General features: G+C 33.2%; 2 protein-coding genes across 4 annotated transcripts; one reads left to right on the forward strand and one right to left on the reverse strand.

The window, feature by feature from the left end:
- Nucleotides 1–1,846: 1,846 nt before the first annotated feature.
- Nucleotides 1,847–11,209, forward strand: LOC100376095 (patched domain-containing protein 3-like). Of its 2 annotated transcripts, XM_085507813.1 has the most exons (3): nt 1,847–2,975; nt 8,027–8,424; nt 8,522–8,567. In XM_085507813.1, the coding sequence occupies exons 1-3, from the start codon at nt 1,934–1,936 to the stop codon at nt 8,528–8,530; spliced, it is 1,449 nt and encodes a 482-aa protein (XP_085363939.1). In that variant the 5' UTR covers nt 1,847–1,933; the 3' UTR covers nt 8,531–8,567. The 2 variants fall into 2 exon arrangements, with proteins under 2 accessions (XP_085363939.1, XP_077867943.2); XM_078011817.2 differs by having other exon boundaries at nt 8,027–11,209.
- A 1,386-nt stretch (nt 11,210–12,595) lies between these two features.
- LOC100375949 (baculoviral IAP repeat-containing protein 7-like) lies at nt 12,596–25,285 on the reverse strand. Of its 2 annotated transcripts, none has more exons than XM_085507814.1 (6): nt 25,178–25,285; nt 22,308–23,266; nt 21,142–21,353; nt 19,930–19,984; nt 19,296–19,523; nt 12,596–17,963 (listed from the first exon to the last, which is right to left on the reverse strand). In XM_085507814.1, the coding sequence occupies exons 2-6, from the start codon at nt 23,251–23,253 to the stop codon at nt 17,758–17,760; spliced, it is 1,647 nt and encodes a 548-aa protein (XP_085363940.1). In that variant the 5' UTR covers nt 23,254–23,266; nt 25,178–25,285; the 3' UTR covers nt 12,596–17,757. The 2 variants fall into 2 exon arrangements, with proteins under 2 accessions (XP_085363940.1, XP_085363941.1); XM_085507815.1 differs by having other exon boundaries at nt 17,796–17,950.
- Nucleotides 25,286–25,772: the final 487 nt, after the last annotated feature.

Consider the following 25,772-nt stretch of genomic DNA (forward strand, 5'->3'; position numbering starts at 1 on the left):
GAGTAATTTTGACTTAAGAATCGCAGGCTGATCCTTTCTATCCCCCACACCTTTCCAGGAGTTATATACTGGTATGGAATAACACAACCACTTCATTTATCATTTATCATTTATCACTTCATTTATGTACGATTACAACTTGAGATATCAAACCATGTCAATAGATGTGTTTAGGATTGGCTTAATGTTATAAATATAGTCATTACAATGTAATTGATTAAATAAATGTAACTCTCATTTAATTGGCTTGTCTCAATCTGCCTTGGCACAGAATAAGATTAATCTGTCTATTGTGTAGTTGTGAATGTGACTATTAATCAAGCAGATATAAGAGCGACACAACAAAGAAAGAAAGTATTTATTTATTTGTATTTATTCATTTATTTAAAAAGCTAAATCTGACAATTAACCAGATCACAATAAACTGAGTACCTTATCAACAAAACAAAAATAATAAGGTAGTTGGGGAAAAACAATCGGTTGACCCACAAACTAAAACAAATCATTAGACATTCTTCTTTTAGATTGTTATTATTATTATTATTGTTATTATTATTATTATTATTATTATTATTGTTATTGTTATTGTTAATATTGTTATTGTGAGAATACGATTTTAAATAATTGCCATATATTTCTTCGACGCTGTTAAGGTAAAAAAAGGTAAAAAATATTGTCATTTTTTTATTTTTATATATTTGATATATCAAAAGATGCAGAAATAAATTAAAAATATAGGGTCACCGAACTCAGTTTGAAGAAAATCAATCAATCAATAAAATAGAGTGAAAATAACATGTTTTGTTTACCATTCTTTTATATGACAAAGATATATCGCAATATCAGACAATTTTAATAGGTGACATGTGGTGAAAAAAGAATAAATGTTTTTTTTTTGTGGTTTATGGAAACCGCTGATAAAAAGACATTTTATGCATATTATTTTACTGTTTTTCCAACAAGAAAGTCCAGGGGCGGATACAAGATTTTTTTTCAAACTTTAAAATCGCCAGAGTAAGTTAATGATTTTTTTTATATTATACAATAACAAATTGAATACATTTTTCATCCGGACCCCAAGACCCCCCCCCTAGATCCGCCACTGAAGTCCACATACTATTGAAATGGTGTCACTGCTTGTCACTAAAATATGCGCACATGTTCGGTTAACTGATACGAGTAAAATCTGAACGTTTAACAAAAACAAAAATGTATGTTTATTGAACGTAAAATATGTACGTGGTCATTATTGTGATTCGATATTCGGAACTCGATGTCCGTAAGGGACGACGTCAAAAGATCGATGTCGGATAAAAAACTTATCTCTTTAGTTTGGAGGTGGGGGGTTTTGACCTCAAAAAGTTTCCATCCTACAAAAACGATTTTATTTTTTAATGAAGTCAAAAAAATCTTGGAGTATTTGTAGTTCGTTTTTTTTCTATCCAATCATGGACAGAAATAACCGAAAAAGGAAAAAAAAACACAGAAAAAATGGTTTGGTTCGAGTGTAAATCTGTGCGTCAAATGAGGTGCATTTGTAAACTCTTTTTACACCCACCCGACAACCAACTGCTATGCAATACTACTGTCCGATTATCAATTTGTATTTAATGGTGTATGTAGTCTGACGCCATGACCAATATTTATCAATTAAGTTTCAGTGGGGGGTAGAGGGGTTTGGAAAAAAACTAAAGGAATTAAGTTTTTTATCCGACATTGATCTTTTGACGTCGTCCCTAACCCGAACAATTCAGCTTCTTCGTCTGTCTGCACTCTTACAAAATACCCGGATGAGAAAATAACGTAAGCCCAGCTGAATGGGGTCAATGAACGCAGCTGAACCGCCATCTCGCACTCGGGTAGTCGTGCGTTAGTCGTGTCCTCTGCTGTAATCAAATGTCGTATTCGGCCCCGGCCTAGCTGTTCAGAAGGTATGTCCACTCAGTCAGAAACAGACTACGGTCAAGGCGGGGAGACGTCGATGGCGTTTGATTGCATAGAGGACCGTTTAAAACGTATTTTATATCACCACGGTAACGTTGTCGGTAAACGTCCTTTACTGTTCATAATTTTGCCAGTTTCGTTTTCTCTTTTACTGGCGTTAGGTGGTCTATGTTTTCGCTTTAATAACGACGTGGAATACCTATTCACTCCAATAAATGGGCCGGCGAAGAGGCACAGGGAACAAGTCCAGATGTATTTTCCGATGAATTATGATAATCACTTTCTCCCAAATCGACAGAACGACGTCGGGAGATACGTCAGTGTTTACGTCACTACAGATACCTGGGATGGAAACATTCTGACAGCGGAAATATTGGATGAAATATTGAAACTCCACAAAAACATCATAACTGTCAAGACAACATGCGACGACAAAGTGTATTCTTACGGGGAGCTATGCGCCAAGTGGAATTCTAAGTGTGTACCACCGAATCCAATATTTGATATTTATAACTATCAGGCTAAACATATTATGAATTTCACCTACCCACTCTTGGTGTCGGAGGCAAATACCAAACATTTCATCGGCGGCAGCCTGGGAGGTGTCCAATTCTATGACAACACCAGTATCGTGAAATCAGCGACGGCCATAACGCTGTACTACCCTCTCAAACATTCTCCCAAAGACATCGATTTGGCGAGTGGTAAACTGGAAGAATCTTTTTTTGAAATGGCAATCAAATATAAACCAGCTAAAATCAGTTTCGCTTTTACGATGTCCCAGGCATTAGCCAATGACCTTGACGAGATGACAGTGCGAATGATTCCAAGAATGGTACTGTCCTTCGCTGTTTTGACAGTGTTCTCAGTGCTCTCGTTAATGATGATGGACTGGGTAACTAGTAAACCTATACTAGGATGTTTGGGAGTAGTATCAGCATTATTGGCAATAGTGTCGACCGTCGGTCTTTTGAGTTTGTGTGGTGTACCATTTATACATTTGAATATTGCCATGCCGTTTCTAACACTTGGTGAGTACACTTTGACTTCTAGTATGATCATTGACTTCTCTGAAACTTGTGTTCAGTCGATTTCATGATATCTACATACCGGTAATAATATCTAATATCTACATGATATCTACATACCGGTAATAATATCTAATATCTACATTACAAATATCTTTAATATAACTTTTCCAAAACCTCAAGAGGGTGATATTAAAAAAAAATCTAAAAACCATAAATCCAAGCCAAATTATTTTAATATAACAATATAAATTTATGTGCGAAAAAATCAATCCAGTTTTGAAAATAAAGTCGCAATATTGATAGTTCAAATCTAACAGTTTGTTATGGTAAGCTAATATTAATATTGCTAACTTTTTAGCAATACTCAGAGTTTTATATTGTTAGTTGGGTTGATTTTTCATTCACAGTAACTAATTTGCATATTTACAGTTAAGGACTAACAACATTTTATCCTAGATTGTGAATTTGATAAAGAAAGAGGGGAGCTGCTGTTTCAAGAAATAGGAATTAAAAATAAACTAAATAAAACAGACAATTTCATTAAAATAATGACGTGCTTTATACTCCTAGCAAAGTTTCTAAATAAGGCAAAACAGAAATCATGTATATGGGAACTATCACCTCTACATTGGGAGAATCTTGTAATTAACATTAAATTTTTTCCTATTAGGCTTTTAACATCTCCTATTATTAATTAATTTAATTTTAACTTATCATAGTTTAGCTGCTGTATTTTTTTATGATTTGTATTTTATTTTATTTACCATACTGCCCCCACTGATGGCATAAGTAATGTAATAAAATTATTACAATGTATTATTATTATATTCAGAATTAAATTGTTACTAAATGTTTGAGAAAGCCATGAATGTTTTTTCTCGAAATTTACTTAACATTTTTTCAGAATACCTCAAACTATATTCAAATCAAAATCATTAAATAGAGAATCCTTTTAGAAGGGCTAAAAAAATTGTTTCTGGTCAGCATACCCTCTTGTGTACTGTGAAATATTTTAGCGAAAAAAAATGCTTATGAGGCTCTGTGCCTTGCCAATGGGCACATAAAACAAATCCCATCAAATTTATTTAAAACATTTCAAATTATTTTTTCACAAATATGTATTTCATAATTCACATACATAGAACATGATGAACCTTGATTCATATCATTTTTTCTTCAGATCAGATTCAAAATGGATGACTGATGGCCATTTTGTTGAATGCTGTTCCAGAGCAATAACTCTGACATACATTGACCTATCTAGTTCAATAAAACTACACAAAAATGCATAAATATATTGGCTTCAATTTGTATCATATATCTGTCATAGGAGTGTAAAGACTTGAATGAACCAGCAAGAACAGAAACACCAGTGTACTGATGTATTCTACTATCATACCACATCCATACTAACTTCAATTGACACAATTAAATAGGTCATTGCTTTCTTCTGCATTGTATCAAATTGTTTCTTTCATAATCAGCCCTTTTTTTGTGATTTGAACAAATATTGCTGACTGGTGGCCATTTTTTTTATGAGTTCCATTCCAGTTTCTCTTGAATAAAATTACCCTTTCTGTTTAATTTTACTGCATAGATAGAATATCAAAATATTTTTTCCAACATTTTTGTTGTTATTAATCAATATGGCCGACTGGCTAATTTTATGTAAAAGTGTTAAATTTTCCTTTTTGATGTCTTCAGGGTTGTTTCACGGAGATGACTGAGCCTATTAGGATTAAAGTTGGTATAATGATCATACATGTTGGGTTACAGGTGGACATCTTTTTTTGTGATTCAACCAAATATGGTTGATTGGTGGCTATTTTCTATTTTATGGTGTACATGCCAGTTCCTTTTGATTATCTTTGTTTAATAATCTCTATAAGTACATTGATAGAATACCAAGCGATACATCTGTGCCAACAGAAAGGCTAAGCTTGATACAATACATGATTATATGTAATGACTTGATATATTGAAAAAAAACAAATCTCAAATCACCAACAATTCATAATTTCTTAAATATACTTTCATTATCTTTCACTTGTGATCTATGTTTTTATTTGCTATATCTTACGTGTATGTTGAACACATAAAGACAATGTTGAAAAAATTTGACAGAGACTGTGTTATTTTCAAAGATTTGTCAACTGTCATTTGAATTTTATTTAAAAATTTATAATTATTATACATCTGTCACCGTAACGCAATAAGTTACAGCATGTCGTAATTATGTGGTATTTTACGGGGTATTTTCATCGTACCTTATTAGGAAATGGAAATTCCAAATATGGAATGATTACGCACATAAGCGTCCTCTAATAATATAAACAAACATGGCTGCCACCAGTGTTTGGCCGAACTGCACACAAAGAAGTTCGCTGATTCTGTTCCAAACTTTTTGGATTTTGGCATTCCCATGATGTATCCTTGGAAGGAAAAGATGTATAATAATAAGGTTATTACGAGGATACCTCAAAGTATGCATGAAGACAGTACGCTGGAGTATCGACCTCCACGCATCGTAATAACCTCATAATATTTATAAATATTTCATAAAAAAAACAGTCATGCCTGTATGAACAGGGATGTATTAACAGGCATTTGGCAGCACCATGTGTAGATTTGTTTGGTTTTGCAACCACGTTTTTGGCAGTTACAGAATGTTGATTTAGTCAATTTTGAACCACAAAAACGCCACGCTAAACAGACACCTATTATCAACAACACCACAATATAAATTACATTGTACACAGGTTTTCATTGATCAAATTAATTATGAAAGTTTCCTTAACCAATTCAATTCTCAGTCTTTAAAGTTGGCATCGGTGTGTGTATTAAGGTAAAAGCCTAGTCATATTTTTTGACAAAATTGGTCATAAATCGCATGACAATGTTCATTAGTTTATTATGTACAATCATGAAGCTAATGTCCCATGGTATAATGAAATAGCATTATTTTGTGTGTTACAGTTATGCTTTTTGAGAAACGTGTCCCAATATTACTTAAAAATTGCTATTTTTAGAACAATTCCATAGAACATAATGTTAAAAGAAAATTGCATTTTTTGACACTTTTTAAAACCCAGATTTTTTTAATAATTCAAAACAACAAAAGGTACCCCATCATTAACAATATATGATTTTTTCAGCCTATGTCACCAGGCTAGATTGTGAGATATTGCATAATATCTCTGCCATAGGAACTTGTGGTAAAAGTGTTATAATAGTGTCAAAATGGCGACTTTCCACTAAAATACAACCATCCATTTCTCGAAAAAAAGGCTGGTGACCCCCAACTTTTTTTAGGTCAATATCCAATATATAATTTATTGCAAAATGAATAAATTCTGGGTTTTTTAATTTATGAGTAGGCTTCTACCTTAATATGCAAGTGATGCCAAAATGCATCCGAATGTGGATGACATGGCAGATATACTGTAATGATAATTTGCTTATTTTCATGTCCTGTTCAAAAATTGAATTTATTCTGCTCAATTGGCCTACAATTTGAATATATAAATTACGAAAACTGTCAAACTTTATGCTTTAAATTTTCCCTTACTTTCAAAATAAAGCAGTTTACAGAAATCACTTTCAGTCTTAGTTTCATGGAAATTTCAGGTTGGCTGACTTGATTCTATAAATAGAATGTGTACGTGTACCTAGTCTTCACAACCATTTTAGATAATTCATGCATCTTACTCATGTTTGTTTTTTTTTAAATAATTTTCAGTTCAATATTTTACTGGATTAAAAAACATAATGAGAAACAATAGACATATTTTGTTTAAACAAGAACAATGATTCCATGGTGCAATACAAGGGATTTTTTGAAATTTATAAACACATTCACTCCCCGGAGGGAATGGCAGTAGTTACAGATAATAGTCAAAATATACAGCACTCGGGTGAGTGTCACACTTAAAATACATTTGCAAAAATTAACTAATTGCAAGTACAAAACATCAAAAGCAAACCCTTTTTGTGAGGGGATTCCTCGAAATATGAATGTCATGTACAGTCATTATGGAAAAAAGATATCCTTATTTTGTTTTGTTTTTTGATTTTAATAACTCTAAGCACCGTATGTGCATATAGACTTGACTATCTGTTTGAAAAACACCCATAATGCCCGTTTCTGTGTTGCAGCATGCATACCAAGTTACCCTTTTGGTATTGAGCAGCTCTGGTTCCTCTGGCCTAAGACTGTTATGTGTTAGCGTCTGACTCACTGTAGTTTGGTAAAACAGGTCAGATTAATTAAACATGCCTTCTCATTGGTTGGCAGCTTACAATTCACGCTACTCATTAGCATAATTACTACCTCGAAAACATGGTGGTAATTAAAAATGCCATGGCAGAACAGATAAGATAGATATCACAAATTAGTATTTAAAGCAAATATCATGAAAAAAATGCCACAGCTGGGCCAGTCTACATGTGAGCCCAAAATTAGTAGTTTAGATTGAATTTTTCAAATTAGCCAAACTGGCACTGATCCAGTGTTGATTTGTGCTAACAAGTCATTTTTGTCGGCATGTGCTTCTATTAGCGAAAGTACGCTAACACTTTGCATTAATTCATCAGTTACTTGTTTATTTCCTCCATCATACAAGTAGATCCAGTAAAATTAGTTCAAAAGTGAATTGTTCGTTGACCGTAATACATGTAGATTAAGTAGCTACTGACCGTTGTGAAATAATTGTACACAAAGTCTTGTGTCTGTCAAATAGATTTCAATCGTCAATTCAAATTTGTGAATAGACAAGTCTGAAATTTGAGGAATATTAATTTTTTTATTTCCTGTAACCTGTACCAGGTAACCCCCCCCCCCCCCCATCATAGCTTAATAATGACTGATAGCATCACAGCAAATGTACATCCAGGGAACAGGGACTGTGCATTCTCAATGCTTGTTTATTTGTTGAGCAGCAAGCAACAAATCAGTCGAATTGAACATTTAACATTTACATAATATTCCCATATCAAAATGTCTTATAATCATTGATAATAAATAATTAAATCCATGTTTTTGTTTTTTGTAGGTATTGGGGTTGATGATATGTTTATAATGGTAGCGTCATGGCGAACCACATCACGACATAACAGCGTTGCTGATCGCATGGCGGAGACATTTTCCGAAGCGGCACTGTCTATAACAATTACCAGCATCACCGATGTATTGGCGTTTGGAATCGGAGCTATTTCAACTTTTCCATCAGTTCAGATATTCTGTTGTTATTGCGGCGTTGCCATTCTATTTGATTATTTATTTCAAATTACTTTTTTCGCTGGATGTATGGCTCTCATTGGGCGGCGTGAACATAGCAATAGACATTGCCTCACGTATCGAAAAGTTGTACCAAGAAGAGAAACATCGTCGGTATGTTATCGCTTATTTTGCGCTGGTGGTGTCAGTAAGAAACTGGACAAAGATAAAAAGGTACACGAACACATAATGGTGACATTCTTTGACAAGTACTATGGCCCATTCATTACTCTTCCTTGGATGAAGTTCTTCACGCTGATCTTCTTTTTAGGGTACCTAGCGGGAGCGGTTTGGGGGTGTATGCAGATACATGAGGGTTTGCAGCCACGCCAGCTAGCGCTTGAAGATTCGTACAGTTCATATTATTACAACATGGAGGAACGTCATTTTAATGAGTATGGACCCATAGTGCAGGTGGTTGTTGATTCAAAGCAGCGATATTCCAATAAACAGACACAGAATGAGATAGAACAAGTCTTGACGAAATATGAAAATGATAAATATTTTTACAACCACATTACCCAATCATGGTTGAGAGACTTTATAGTCTTCATCGACCAAAACGGATTAAATTACACCAATGAGGAAACTTTCATATTTCATTTAAAGAGTAACTTTCTGACTCATCCTTTGTATAAACATTATGTATCGGATATCACCTTTGAAAACAGTACTATTGTATCCTCTCGATTCTTGGTTGTTTCTCATTTTGTTAATGAGGTTACGGAACTTCAGGGTTTCTTGCATCGATGCAGGGATATTGCGGAAAATTCCAGCATTTCCATGTTTGCCTATCATCCAACATTCGTTTTCAACGACCATTTTGATGCTATTTTACCCACCGTTATTCAAAATGTGTTAGTTGCCGCTGTTGGTATGATGGCGGTTTCTTTAATCCTGATTCCTCGTCCCATATGCTCTCTTTACATCACTGTTACCATAGCATCAATTGTAGTCGGTGTTATGGGTTATATGTCACTGTGGGGTGTTGGCTTAGACTTTGTTTCTATGGTAACAATTGTAATTTGTATAGGTTTCAGCGTTGACTATTCTGCACATCTTACGTATGCATTTGTTAGGTCTTCTGAGGAGACGCGTGATGCCCGTACCATTTATAGCTTATATTCTCTTGGTTTTCCTGTCTCACAAAGCATGCTTTCTACAATTATCGCAATTGTTGCCATGTCAACAGCAAATTCTTACGTGTTCAGGGCAGTTTTTAAAACTCTGTTCTTCGGAATTTTCTGGGGAGGAGTACATGGGCTTTTATTTTTACCAGTTCTCTTGTCTGTGATTGGTCCAAAGGGTTCCAGAAAACCGGTGACCAATGGCAAGATGTATGATTATGATATTTCCAACCGTCAAATGTTGAGATTTTGGGCGACACAAGAAAAATATGTAGTGGATCTGCAGGTATCGACAGTTTGAATTTTATGAAATTTTTGCGGTTAGTACAATAAATTATGGAATAGGTACAATAAAAATAAACTTAAAAAAATTAAAATACAATTGTTTTATAAAACAAAAGGGTAATTATGTACATAGTAAATGTTTGTACCTCGGTCTACAAAAGCATTGCTTCTCTCATTAGCATATATTTTGAATACAGATGTTTAAATCAATGTTAATTTCACCAGTTATTGTACAATGTAATTTGTAGAAATTTAAAGAAAATCATTTCTTTCGAGTACTGAAATAGAAAACTTGCATTTAAGCACTGCCTTAGTAATTTTGACACGTACATGTTAATCATCATGTATTATGGAATTGTCATTTGAAAAAAATGATCCGGTACGTGTTTCTCACCCATAACTGTAATCCTAACCTTGCCCCTCTGTGCCCTCCTCAAATTTTACGATAATTGTATATGCCTCTACAATTACACGAGGGCGGTGGTGGTGGAGTGTTAGGGGTGAGGGGCCTTATAGGAAACTCTTTTCAACTACCCTGTATGAAAGTATGGGGCTAACAAGCTCCACTGCAATAGTGTTGAAAACAAGTACAAAAATAATTTAAATAAAATTAAGTTTTGTTTTCAATGATACTAGAAACAAGCTTGTTAATTTGTTTGATTGAATTGAGTTGTACCACAACTGTAAATTAGGCTAAAAAAAACAACAACTTATGTTGCCCTCAATGCGGAAAATTGGGTTGGTCGGTCGTTTTTTTTTAAACTTGTGAAAACTAAGGGTATTGTCAATTGCCAAGGTATATGGGGAAAAAAGCGCGACCCGACATTTCATATTATTCGGTCAGTCGGTCGCTGAGGGTAACAAAACAATTTTTTTTTTGGCCTTATATCAGCCAAAGAGTAAACCATTTCTCTGTTACAGAGTTTTCCTCACAAAGTGAATTTATTACCATAACGATTTATACTTTGCAGGTGATTAAGTGTATTGTTATGCAAATTGTGTTTAAAACATTTTTTTTGCTCAATTATCTACCCACCTGTTATTTTATAGTTTTTTCTACAAATTTGTGCTGTGTTATATTAGTATCAACGTAAGAGTTGTGTTTAATGCCACCGAATATTATGTATACTACTGTAAAAACAATGTGATAATATTATTCAAATAGGAGATCATAGTAAAGCCACTTATAAAGTGGAGATAATTTATTTACATTAAAAATAATGCTTTCAGCAAGAGTTCCTTTTGTACCCCCCATCCCTAACCCTAACCCTCAATTCCAGTTACCTAATTCATTTGTATATGCCCCTCTAGATAACTATAGGAGGGGCATGTACAATTAAATGGGGAGTGCTGGAGGGTAGGGTTAGGGTTAGAGATACAAAAGGAACTCTTTCCCTTATAAATATCAATTATTTTCAAATAGTTTTAATTAAAGAAAGCTTATAGTATTGCGGTACTGTTTACTTTGTTGAATCTACAAACATGCAGGTTAGATGTGTACTTGCTTACAAATTGTCACTTTTTGTAATAAAAAGATATAATCTTGATGTGTGATATTTTTATGACCAGTGTGAGAAGAAGTCAAAAACAGTTTTGTTACTGTTTTGTTAGTATGAGTGTCAGTTTTGAAAGGTGCATGGCACAACACGCACTAATAAAAGAAAAAATCTAAGGACTAGAACATTTTTTTTAGTCTAAAAACACTGACTAGCAACTGACTAGCAGAACACTGACGAGCACAACTACGAAACACCGACTAGCAAAACACATCAACATAAACAATACTAGGAGTGAGTCCATTTGTTTTTGTGAATCTTTTGTCGCCTGTACTTTTGGGAGTCGCAAGACACTGAAAATAATAATAATATATTGTATTATTATACATCTGTCACGACATAAGTTACAGCGTGACGTAATTTTGTAGAGTATTGTCATTCTACCATATAAGGGAACGCAAATTCCAAATATGGAAGGATTATGCGTGTAAGCGTCATCTAATAACAAACCTGGCTGCCATCGGGGTTTGATCGGACTTCACACAAAGAAATGTTTCAGCATTTTCAGCAAATTTCAGCATTTCCATGATGTATCCATGGAAGGAAACGATGTATAATAAGGTCAGACAGTACAGTACTCAGACAGTACCTCGTCGCATCGACCACCACTGCGTGTTGGTCGATACTGCCGCTGTACTGTCTTCGTGCATACTTTGAGGTATTCTCGTAATAACCTTTTATTATCATGACTTTTCCACTATCAAACATTTCCTTATTTAGAATACTATTACTACTCTGACAATGTGAGCTGATCACACATTTATATTCATATTACATTTTGCACAGCATTTTTGATTTCTCAAATTATATAAATTGTTTTAAACATTTTTATTTTACTACTTTATACTAAAATATGTTTGGATATTTAGAGTACTAACAAATTCTCATGTCCGGTCCGGTTAGACTTTAAATACACCACAAATATTCACTTTCGAGATATAATTTTTGGTATGTTTAATATTAAAGAATATTTGTGCAAGCAAAAACAATACTGACCACATGATGACCTAAGAAACAATTCTATTTTTTTTGGTTACCAAACTTCTTGTTCAAAGGGAAAAAGAATGTTCTTGTAAAATGGAGAACAATTACCTAATTTTCCATGTTTCACTGATATATCTAAAAACACTTTAAATAAAAATTGGTACTGATTGGAGAGGAACATGGCATTATATTCAAACTTTGTATCATGATCATGCATATTGGGATACAGGTGCATGTCATGTTATTTCTATTCCAGTTTTCTCTGGAATGCAGTGACCCATTTAGTTCTGTGTGTGTGTGTCTCTCTCTCTCTGACATTCTGACTTGCGGTTTCAAAAAAGAAGTTGAAAATGTAAAGTTGACGACGACGACTGACAGTAATATAAACAGTAGTTTGTCTGTTTACACATATATTTTATTTACTCTGATTACAGGTGGATACACAATTAATATTAATGTCCAGTTACATTACACTGGTAGTCAAATTACATTTATATATGTAAATATCAAACAAATCACAAGAATCGCTGTAAGTACAATTAATTATACATGATATTCCTCTATTATAAGTATTATAAGTATTTCAATAATTTTTGAATCATGCCTATCATACAGAGTACTGTAAAATCTGTATTAGAAGTCGTGGCTTCTATAAACAAGCAGCCTCTCGGCTGAGATAGCTCCGCTGTTAGCAATGCACATTTCAATTAAAGAACAGAAGATATCATTAGAAAATGAACAATATGTATAGTATCAAGCAATGGGACTTGCTGTTTTCAACAAGAAGTCAAAAATATCACTTTTTACAAAAAATTACAAAAATATTCACCAAAATTAGAGAATTAAAGATATCATTACAAAATGAACAAATCTGAGAGAGGTCCACGTGTAGTACCTATAAATGTAATATAAATGCAATTGGACTTGCGGTTTTTAACAAGAAGTCGAAAATACCACTTTTTACCAAAAATGGCAAAAATATTCACCAAAATTAGAAAATTAAAGATATCATTACAAAATGAACAATTCTGAGAGAGGTCTACATGTAGTACCTATATATGTAGTATATCAAAGCAATTGGACTTGCGGTTTTTAACAACAAAAATATTCACCAAAATTAGAGAATTGAAGATATCAACATGAAACTAACAAACCTAAGAGAGGTCTACCCAAGGTACATATACACCAAGTATCAAAGCATTCAGGCTTGTAGTTTTCAAGAAGAAGTCGAACAAGCAGCCTATCGGCTGAGATAGCTCCGCTGTTAGCAATGCACATTTCAATTAAAGAACTGAAGACATCATTAGAAAATGAACAATATGAATAGTATCAAAGCAATCGGACTTACAGTTTTTAACAAGAAGTCGAAAATATCACTTTTTACCAAAAATTACAAAAATATTCACCAAAATAAATTAATTAGAGAATTGAAGATATCATCACAAAACGAACAAATCTGAGAGAGGTCCACATGTAGTACCTATATATGTAATATCAAAGCAATCGGACTTACAGTTTTCAACAAGAAGTCGAAAATATCAGTTTTTACCAAAAATGACAAAAATATTCACCAAAATTAGAGAATTAAAGATATCATTACAAAATGAACAAATCTGAGAGAGGTCCACATGTAGTACCTATATATATAGTATCAAAGCAATTGCGGTTTTTAACAAGAAGTCGAAAATATCAGTTTTTACCAAAAATGACAAAAATATTCACCAAAATTAGAGAATTGAAGATATCATCACGAAATGAACAATTCTGAGAGAGGTCCACATGTAGTACCTATATATGTAGTATCAAAGCAATTGGACTTGCGGTTTTTAACAAGAAGTCGAAAATATCAGTTTTTACCAAAAATGACAAAAATATTCACTAAAATTAAAGAATTAAAGATATCATTACAAAATTAACAAATCTGAGAGAGGTCCACATGTAGTACCTATAGATGTAATATCAAAGCAATTGCACTTGCGGTTTTTAACAAGAAGTCGAAAATATCAGTTTTTACCAAAAATGTCAAAAATATTCACCAAAATTAGAGAATTAAAGATATCAACATGAAATGAACAAACCTAAGAGAGGTCTACCCAAGGTACATATACACCAAGTATCAAAGCATTTAGGCTTGTAGTTTTCAAGAAGAAGTCGAAAAAGTAAAACATTGACACAGACGACGACGGAGACGGACGACGACGACGGACAATCACTCATATGATAAGCTCGACAGCGGAGCTAAAAAGGTACAATTCAACAGAGGGAATGTGGCTTCAATTAGAGCTTCTATACAAGCGAAATGGTGAATTTTTGAATCTCAATTGTTCAAAAAAATTAGAGATGCGGTTTCTAATACAGATTTTAGGGAATACAGTCACTGTAAGTTGTTTGGTAATCCAAAATATCAATATTACTCAGTGATAAAAATGTTAGATTTGGGTATCAGAATATGTATACCATATATACAAATTTGAATAGATATTTTGACATGATCATTGTGTTGAATTAAAACTTTTAAAATGTGTCTAAGTAATTGATATACAATTTTCGTAATAACTACCACAATATCATTTGAAGAATTGTGGTAATGACAATAAAAGATCCTTATTGTCTGTGCACTTATGTGTGAATTTGATGAAACCAAATTTATTGCCACAACACCATGTATTGACACGTATAGTTGTTGAAATCTGTCAGGTTACAATGATTAATTGAACCAAAATTCACTTCTAATAGAGGAAATACAGAAATTATGCATGATACGCAAATATGAATTCTTGAAATATACAGAAAATGACAGAAATGCTTCACAAACACAAATGGATTTAAATAAATAATTCTCGTAGCTTAATAGTTAATAAATACAAATTGACTTGCGTACATATGAAAAGTAACATCAAAAGTTTTTGGAGCCTCGTGTTTGCGACAGTTTACAAGCAGTTGTCATGTGAAGCATTACACTCGGCATACTGTAGAATTCTTTATTTTCGCTTGGAATTTATTTTGCCTATTTTCACTGAAGGGATGATTCTGTGAAAATAAAATCCAGCGAACATACTTTTTTTCCTATATTTCACATTAAACTAATCAAAAATCAGTGAAAATAAATTCCATACAAAACACCCAAAAAGCCTTTTCAGCGAAAAAATAAACTTTTAAAACAAATGTAATGTACAATGTTAACCAAAAATGTAAACTTGTGATGACTGAGGCCCTTTAAAAGGCAGCCTTAAATTCTATACACCACCTTTCAGTTTTGTTTCAGAAAATCCGTTGGGTTTTGGGAACATATTTTTTGTTTTATATTAGTATTTACGAAACGAAATTGTAAAATTTGCTGGTGAATTTCTTTTTTCTCTTTTGGCCATACCTCAAATTTTTGTTCACAAAATATAGCTTATAGCATTTATTATATAATCATTTTATTTACATACCAACATTAAAAACAAAACCACACTGTGTTGTACACAATTATAACACCGTCAGGTTTGGTGTGGGTCCCATGCAACATAAACAATATATGTAGTACCGGTACGTACAATTTAACCGTGCACTGCCATTTTATGCTCACACTTATTGCTTACAATGGTGGTTCTGTTAATGCATTAATTATTTACTTAGCTAAATTAAATCCATATGAACACCTACAAATTATAATAGATATGATCAAAATGTCAAAATACAGAAATTAAATACTGTAAAATCTGTATTAGAAGCTGCGGCTTCTATTTAAAATGGTACAATCCAACAGAAGGAATGTGGCTTCTATTAGAGCATGTACACCACGAGAAATGGGAAATGTTTGCTTCTCAATTGTTCAAAAAGAATAGGTGCGACTTCTAATACAGATTTTAGGATACCACTGAAAATGAATGTTTTTACACAAAGGATGTTTATTGACAACAAAACACACCACTGCCAAAAGTTGCATACATTGTTGAATACAAACAGCAAAACCATCTTGAATTTTCAAAATACATGTATAATGTTCCAATTTACTGCCTCTGCATATTATGATCTTATATTATTATGTATTTTACAGGAAAGTGTTATGTTTGTTGTGACAATTATATTGTGCTTTCTATTTTAATATGTATAAGGAATATATAAATTATATTTTGGTTTTCATGACAGGTGATCCTGGTCGGTGTAGATTGAATATTATAACACAGTTGTGACAGACATAATTAGACGTCTTCACTTTGAAAGTTTCCTCAAACTACACTCTCAAAGATAGTGAAAACATCGACTGGAAACACAATGTCGATTATTTGTTAGCATCGCAAATTGCTCACAAAAATTACCATATTTAAAATTGCAATATTTATAACAAAATATTTGATTGGTTAACTTTGTTAACATGTCCAATCACATACGACTCAAACATACACGCTTACGAAAAGATTTACTGCACAGGTTCATGGAGAGAGGGATTAACAGTTATGAAATCGTGTGAATGAACTCTCACATAAACACGATAAATAGAAAAAACATGCAGCATTGCGAGAAAAAAGTTTAACTTATAAAAACAAATTTTCAAACATGATTATATTCAACTAATAATATTTTTTACTTGTGAAATGCGATTAATCCCAGATAAAATTTACACTGGGTGGACGGTCCATATAGCATTTCATCTGATTTGACAATATATACTATACTATACTATAAATACTATACACATCATATTTATACTATACAGATCACGTTTATACTATGCACATCTTATCAATCAATTTATATACCAGTATAAGATGTATATATTTTAACACAAACGACCCTGATCAAAGGGTCAATATTTATACAGATTTCCAATTAACCCACCCACACTAAGATAGAAATTAGCATTAAAGACTTTTTATATGGCAATTGTTGTATCATAATTTTGATACTATAGTTTTCCTGAGTTATAAGAGATACCAGTGATAATACAAACTCTAAAATATTATGTATATTATATTACTTGATATGCTTACTAGAAGACATTTCTCTTCAATGGTCGTGGTTCGTTTTATCTTAGAAATGTCTAATCTATTTTTGTGAATGTTCCCATGAGAGGTTTCATGATTTTCAGGAAATCAGTTAACAATAGACAATTGTATGTACAATTGAAAAATCTAAATAAATGAAACTAAATGTTTATTTTATGCATGACAATCAATCCAATTATAATAGCATACCTTTAATACTGTAAATTTATTTACTGGGCTTTAATTCCTCAGTTAAGTCGAACCATATATACAAGGCAGAATTTTACAAGTCAAGAAAACCTGTCAACAATAAGCTGCTCCCCGATTGGTCTGAGTGTTAGGTGTTAGATTTGGGTAGCCAATCAGAGACAATCTTGTAAGAAGTTTCACAGTGACCCTCATTCCACTATTCCCTCAGATAAGTGAAATGAAAATGTAAACTTATAATAAACTAATTTTTTCACTGTCAAATATGTGAATTTAAAACCCAAGAAATAGAATTAAATATCAATATTTGAATAAAGTGAAATTTGTTCTATTGAAATTAATTTTGAGTTGCATTGTGATATTAAGATATGCAATGTATTACACCATTAAAGCTCTGATTGCTGTTCGAATTGGTGTTCGGCAGATTGGACATTTTTTCAAAGCAGGTGAACATACTTCACAAGTTACTAAGTGACCACACGGCTGAAATAACATGCATACATCACGATCCATACAAATCTTGCAGCTTTTTTGATCCTTCAGGTCATCTAACTCAGCCAGTAACTTGTCTCTGTTTTTAATCCCTGAAAAAAATGAAATATCTGAATGATGGAGCGACTACTATGAACTTCCAGTAATTTGGGTTCATGGGTTTGAAAGTAATTTGGGTTCATGGGTTTGAAAGTAATTTGGGTTCATGGGTTTTGAAAGTAATTTGGGTTCATGGGTTTGAAAGTAATTTGGGTTCATGGGTTTGAAAGTAATTTGGGTTCATGGGTTTGAAAGTAATTTGGATTCATGGGTTTGAAAGTAATTTGGGTTCATGGGTTTGAAAGTAATTTGGGTTCGTGGGTTTGAAAGTGATTTGGGTTCATGGGTTTGAAAGTAATTTGGGTTCATGGGTTTGAAAGTAATTTGGGTTTGAAAGTAATTTGGGTTCATGGGTTTGAAAGTAATTTGGGTTCATGGGTTTGAAAGTAATTTGGGTTCATGGGTTTGAAAGTAACTTGGGTTCATGGGTTTTGAAAGTAATTTGGGTTCATGGGTTTTAAATACCGAGAGCACACTATATTGTACATGTATGCCAAAAACTGAAACTTAAGCCAATATAATTATTCATATATTCTAAGATTAAAAACACAAACAAATTCGGCATTTTTCAAAAGGAGATACGTCTCTGATACGGCATTGAATAAAACAAACGGTTGCCAGTTGAACATTTTGAATCTAATCAGCAAAAAATGTACGTGTGTCTCTGTCCCACAATCTCCAAAAATGTATTTACAAAGTTTGAAAGAAATTTATATATACACAACTAAAATTTAGTTCCAGAATGATAGAAATGCAAGATTTTGATTATTTTTTTGCACTAAAATGGTAACTTCTAGTAGTTAGTAATGATCAATTATTATAGTTTCATATTAGTTTAAAAAAATGGAAGACATAACAGGTTAGCACTGGCTAATACTGGTAGTTATTGACAGTAAACTTGTCTAGTTTCATACTAGTTAATATAATGGTGAATAATAATTAGAAACTTACCTGGCTAGCACTAGTTAATACTTGTAAATATTGACAATGAACTTGTCTTGTTTCATACTAGTTAATATACCAGTGAATAATGATTAGAAACTTACCTGTTTAGCATTGGTTAATACTGGTAGTTATTGACAATAAACTAGCTTGATTTCATACTAGTTAAAATGGTGAATAATGATTAGAAACTTACCTGGCTAGCACTAGTTAATACTGGTAGTTATTGACAATAAACTAGCTTGATTTCATACTAGTTAAAATGGTGAATAATGATTAGAAACTTACCTGTTTAGCATTGGTTAATACTGGTAGTTATTGACAATAAACTAGCTTGGTTTCATACTAGTTAATATAATGGTGAATAATGAATAAAAACATACCTGGTGTGTAATTGGTTGAATGATTATTTTCTGATATTTCATCTGATATATCACCATTTCCATTTTCAATTTCCCACACTGCCATTAATAACTCGTCCGTGGAGGTAAATGTTGTGTTTTTATTTATCAGTATATTATTCACGGCTTTTTGGACAATTTTTTCATCATATCCCATATTCAATACAAGTTTGACTTGCTCACTTTGCATAGCATGAATCAAACTTAAATCTTAAAAATAAAATAAAATAAAGTAAATGTATATAGTAATAAGCACAAAAATAAAACACTACTTGAGAGAATACTTACCTTAAAATTTGAAAGTGTTGCCATGATAACAGAAAAGTGACAATCATCACACCTATTACAGAACTTGCAATGATTAGGAGCAAAAAAAGATGTCTAGATATAATTGGAGATCTTGTGGTTTTGGTTTACTTTCACTTTATTCAATTCATCAGATATCAGTACTAAACATGACTGATATAGGGAGATCGACATCCAATTATAAAATTTCTCTTCCTGAATCAAAATAATGGAATGAATCAATTGACCACAGAGGGCGCTCTATTCCTCACCATTTTTGTCAGAAATCGCATAAAATGTTGTTCAGAAAGTGGTGAATATCTGTACTTACTTGGGTTCTTCTTAGGAGGGTCTTTGATTGGATTACATGATGCGCCTGGCGGAACCTGTATGGATGAGATTGCATTAGACATTACATTTTCGTTTTGATTGGAATTAATTTTCACTGAAGGAAGGATTCAGTGAAAATAAAATCCAGCGAATATACTAGTACCTTTTTCCTATATTTTACATTCAACTTGTCAAAAATCAGTGAAAATAAATTCCATGCTAAACACTCAAAAAGTCTTTTCAGCGAAACTTAATTCCAGCTAAAATAAAGTATTTTACAGTATACATCAATTGTGTGATGCATTGATATTGGATGAAATTGGTAGTGCAGTTGACAAACAAAGAAGACAAAGACAACTAAAGACAGACATTTTAAAAAATAAAAAGTAAAACACAACATTCAGTTTACTAGTACTTAGTTATGTTCATACTCCGTATTTACTTTTTTTGAAGCTAATAGAAGTGCATATAAACCAAAATAATATTTATTGTATACTGAATTATTAAAATATTACTTATTTTAACCATAAAAATACCTCTGTAATTAATGTATGCACATTTACTACTAACAGAACAATTACAGTATTGTCTGCTTACAGGGTCCATAGCACCAAGACTTTTCCAGACCTTTTCCTAAACTTTCTTGCATTTTTCCCCCAAGACATTTTAACCTTTAATTCAGGCCAACATCATCATCAAAGCTCATCAAAGTTCTAAGGATATGGTAGTTCCCTGGAGAAAATGCGACTTTCTAAAATTAATTAATAACTATATGAAGAAATTTAAAGACTTTTCAAAGATTTTTTATTTTTCCTGTAATTTAAAGACAACTCAAAGACTTTCCAGACCTGAAAATATCCAAAGACTTTCAAAGGATTTTCCCAATGCTATGGACCCTGTGCTTAGCTCACAATTAAATGTCTAACTGTAAAAGACATTATTAGAACAAGTGTTTGTATGCAAATACACAGTAGATAATGTTTTACCAAACAAATATGCAAATTAGATGTTCAATGCTATTTTTGATTGGTGGAAACATTTACATGAAACCATATAAGGATAAATGCAGTTACAGCTTAGAGTTTTCCCAGAGGAAAAAAATCTCAAGCGATGTGACTTATTTGCATATGGAACGGTTTAATCATTAACTTGTCTAAATTTATTCGTTTTCACTATGCAAATTGCTACTTTGAAACAATGAAAGTTCATTTACTTCACAAGTATCTCCTGGTTTTTGTTCAGTAGGAACATAGACGTAATGATGGTCCCCTGTGTTTATGAAATCCACAAATGCCTTTCCACGTTTCTCCAGCAGATAAGCACATTTTGGAAACCACTTAGCATGCTCTTTCCATGGCTCATCCAATGGTTCCCAGTTTCTCAAACCACCATCACAGGAAAAACACTTCACATTGTCTTTAATTCCTATAAAAACAATAATACATTCAGTCTGGATTTAAACAAATTTTCAGAGAAAATTGCAAAACTCTGTAAATAATTTAGGTCCCTACCTAAAGCACCATAAAAATAACAGTTCTTTCCATGCTGTACAAGCACTATAGCATTTGTCATGATTACTAAAAATAGAACTGATGAAGAACACATAAACCAATAATATAAATTTTGTTTTAAAACTCGATTAAAATATGGCTTTTTTTAACCATTCTAGAAGTAGTTGATACACTAATAATAGAGCAAATATTGTGTAACATGTGACATTGTTTCACAGACAATAACGATAATTTCAACAGCTGTTATTTAGATGATCCAAGACAGTTTAACCTTTTCACCACCAGATTTCTCGCCTAAATTTTTCCGCATTTTTTTCTTATATTCTTCAATATTTCTAAAAATGAACATTAATATTGAAGGCAACAGACATTTGAGTCAATTTTCAGCTTTTACTCAAAAACTTTGGCTATTTTTGTCACAATCTTCTGAAGGAAAGTGCAGACTATAAACAGGACTATATTTTGAAATGTGATGAAAAAAGGGAACTGGTGATGAAAAGGTTAATTAATTAACAGCTGAACAAATCTCCTGCTATATTATTTCAATGGAAAGACTTATAAACCATTAATAACATCTGTAGCATACAAAATCATTATACATGCATTACAACTTTTTTTCCTATAGAAACACATCTGTACATAAGCACAATGTGAATCCACTGCATAAAATGTAACAGTTGTGGTGCTGCGAGTGTTCGAATTTCATACACTTGCAACCTATTTCACACATGCTGTGACAACTGTAGACAATGCTAACATTTGTAATATAACAAAAAAACTTTCAATGTCATGAATTTTAAACACTTTACGAAAAACACTTCATTAAAGTAATGTTCATTCCAAAAAACAAGAGCACATTATAAATTACCTGTATAATAGAAACCTGCATCAGCCAAGTCGTCAGGTTTCTGATTCATTTTAGAAGACCATGTATTAAAACTATCAAGTCTTCTTTTAAAAGTAGCATACTGTGGATGAGCTATATTTGGATCTATCCCCTCAGACACTGGTACTGGTGACTTGAGACACCGCTCTTCGGAATTGTTCCTGAGTGGCACGTTTCCAACATCCACCCCAAGTATAAAGTGACACATAGGAAAGTGGTCACGGTGTTCCACCATAGCGATGTCTCCATCTCTCCAATTGTTCAACATTCCATTACAGATGAAACACTGAACAGTGTCAGCATATCCTAAATAATAGAACCCGGCTCGGGCAAGTTCTTCAGGTTTCATAGGTGAATTTTGAGGAAAGTTGTTAAAACTTTTTAAGCGTTCACTTTCCATATGAAATTTTTGAGTGCTGTCTTTAACTTGTAATTCATTTTCCAACGCAGTTACTAACTGTTCTTGTGCAGTATCACTTCCTGATTCCATCTGGTTGGGACTCAGAAGAATTTTCTCTTTAGTGGACGGTTGAGATTTTCGTGACAACAATGGTTGGTTAGTCCCATCCTTTCCAAGCACAAACAGACAATTTGCAAACAAACGTTTATGTTCCCCCATTGCAGAGTCTCCAAACTCCCAGTTCTCAATTTTACCATGGCAACAGAAACACTCTACAATATCTCGTTTTCCAATGAAAAAAAATCCTGCTCGGGCTAAAGCCTGTGGTGTCAAAGGTGCCTGTGGCGGCCATGTTCGATATGACGCTAAGCGTGCTGACTCTGACGCCATGTTGCAAGTTGTATTCGCTGTGTACTCTCCAGTATGGACGTCACCATCCACACCACATAATGCATTGTTATTTGTGATGTAAATCTGTCTCATTGCAACATTCAATTCTTCCATGGCGTTTGAATCAATGTAATCCATTTCTGTTATACACCTAGCAAATAAACACATGTATATAATGAATAAAGAACTGAAAACTTGGAGGTGATGGAATGTTACAAACATGTTCCAAAGAGTGAATTACAATAAACCAAGTTACAAAAACTCACAAGATTTGTAGCAGTTACTATGGTAGCAGTGACACTTTTACTGAAGTCTTTTTTAAGTCCTAGAGCAAGTCTCAGAATAATTGGGCCAGCCAATTTGCAAACTCGCTAGCAATTGGCTAACTGCTTTGGTTTGGACTAAACAGTTGGCTTTCGAATCTCGCTGGCACCGGCTTGTGGTCGCGCCCACTCTTGGCGAGTCTATATTGCAATAGGGGACATAGAATGTTTCTACGCAGCCTGGTACATGTCTGGATTTCCCCGAAAACGGTCATAGTCAGCTGGCCGTACAAGTGATAATATGATAAATGTGATTAATCCACCGATATTTACTATATGAGGGTAACCATCTTGAACACTGCTTGAAACTAAATAGACAAGTTGATAAACAGTTTCCTACAAATCAGGAAACAAATTACAAATTTTCACACCCAAACAATCCATTGGGATAACATTAAGCCAACCGCTGAAAAAATCGACCTCATTTGTCATTTTTGTGTGGACACGAAGAGCATAGAACACTTTCCCTGGTATATTTCAAATCGAAATTGCCATCCAACTGTAAGACTGTCGCTGATTAGCTTCTAAAGTATGAGGATCGTCCCCTACTGTTATATAGATTCGCCTTAAGTGGGTGTGACCACAAGACGGCGTCAGTGAGATTCGAAAGCCAACCGTTTAGTCAAAACCAAATTCGCTAATGAGTTTGCAAATTGGCTGGCCCAATACTTCTGAGACTTGCTGCAACAGGGCTTGAACTTGAACTTCAACCAAAAAGTCTTTTTAGAAAAAATGTATTCCAGCTAAAATAAATTAGTTTACAGTAGTAAATTGAAATCCTAAGCAAAGATGATGTACTGTAAACTACTTTATTTTCACTTGGAATTTAATTTTGGTGAAGAGATGAATCAGTGACAATAAAATCCAGTGAAAATACCTTTTTTTCATTGTTTTATATTCAACTTAGTGAAAATAAACTTCATACAAAACAGCCAAAATGTCTTTTTAGTGAAAATTAATTGTTAAAGTATTTAACAGTAGTACTTCATTGTCATAAAATTACAGCACACTGAAAAGTGTTATGTCAGTACAGACCAAACAATGAATAGGAAAACTGAATACCAGAAGATCTGGTTTACCTTGACTTATCACAATTTCCTCTATGAATCACAGTCCTTCTATAGAAGGACTGTGACTGAATGTGTTTTACATTTCCTCAGTTTAGATATAAAATTAGATATGCATTTAACATTTATTGAAACAGAAGGAATAACTACTAGAACACATGCAAATTAGTCACCTTTCATTTATTTTGTAGTGGGAATTGTTATCACTAATGTGGCTAGCTTTAGCGCTAACACCAGTTTTATTTTGTCTCAACAATCTACATAACAGAAGAAGACAGGCAAGATATTAAGGCTGTCAGAGGGTTGGATTTAAAAACTGCTGCGAGAGAACTGACTAGGGGTTTGGGGGCGCTTTTCCAATTAAAAAGCGGCTTATTTCCGGGAATACGTGACTGTGACATGGCCACCGGCTACGGTGAAACGATAATTACCCAACCCACGAGGTACAAGTCTAGTCTCATAGTCACATCAAAATTCAACACTCTAACATCTCCGAACATGTATGACATTTCAAGTGATAAGACACGATGGAACGAACGTCTGTGAATAAGACGAGGTGCGCAGACAGGACCAGTCCTGTACTCTTGCCCGTACCCGAAAATTTGTTGGGAAAACAACAGATCATACATGGATATTTCTGGATTAATCGTTTCTATACACAGTAATACTTACAATTTTCCAGTCTGTACGACAAAACACAGTGTAATAAACGGCGATTCTGTTGTGTTTGTCTCTGGCCTTCACCGCGTCTTCTATGCATTTATGTTTATGGATCCATTCACGTTTAAGTCAACATTCACAGCGTCGGATTCAAATAAACAGTCACGTATGCCAGAAAAAAAACGTTGAATTATAATTAAATAAATTTGAATAGGCTACATTTTATTAATACTTTCCATATTAGTAAATATATTTATAGTTGGAAATCGTGACTATATGAGAGGTAAAGTATTCGAATGTATGTCTGCGAATTCGGCGTATTCAATTCTAATGGATTGACATTTCCTTGTATGCCAGACGTATTTTACTCTTATGTATTGTATGTATTTATGTATGTATTTATCTCTTATGTATTGTATGTATTTATGTTCCTTACCATACAAAAACCCTCTGAAGGTTTTTTAGTAGTGTAATAAAGTTATTATTATTATTATTATTATTATTAAAAGGTTCGTTCGGCCGTAAATTCTTATTTCCGGCCGACGTAATTCATCACACTACACGCTTTCACAACTACATCTATTGAGTGGGTAACAAATTAGCTGGT

Source organism: Saccoglossus kowalevskii, chromosome 14 (genome assembly GCF_978046115.1).
Source record: "Saccoglossus kowalevskii chromosome 14, keSacKowa6.1, whole genome shotgun sequence".
Lineage (NCBI taxonomy): Eukaryota > Metazoa > Hemichordata > Enteropneusta > Harrimaniidae > Saccoglossus > Saccoglossus kowalevskii.

Bases quoted from the DNA above. Each gene is read 5' to 3' on its own strand.
- LOC100375949 (XM_085507814.1), bottom strand. From the start codon at position 23,253: ATGGATTACATTGATTCAAACGCCATGGAAGAATTGAATGTTGCAATG. The intron at 21,354-22,307 runs GTAATTTATAAT...TTGTTTTTATAG, and splicing joins TGCAGGTTTCTATTATACAG to GAATTAAAGACAATGTGAAG. The intron at 17,964-19,295 runs GTATGTTTTTAT...CATTTTTTTCAG, and splicing joins TTCAACCAATTACACACCAG to GGATTAAAAACAGAGACAAG.
- LOC100376095 (XM_078011817.2), top strand. From the start codon at position 1,934: ATGTCCACTCAGTCAGAAACAGACTACGGTCAAGGCGGGGAGACGTCG. The intron at 2,976-8,026 runs GTGAGTACACTT...TGTTTTTTGTAG, and splicing joins CATGCCGTTTCTAACACTTG to GTATTGGGGTTGATGATATG.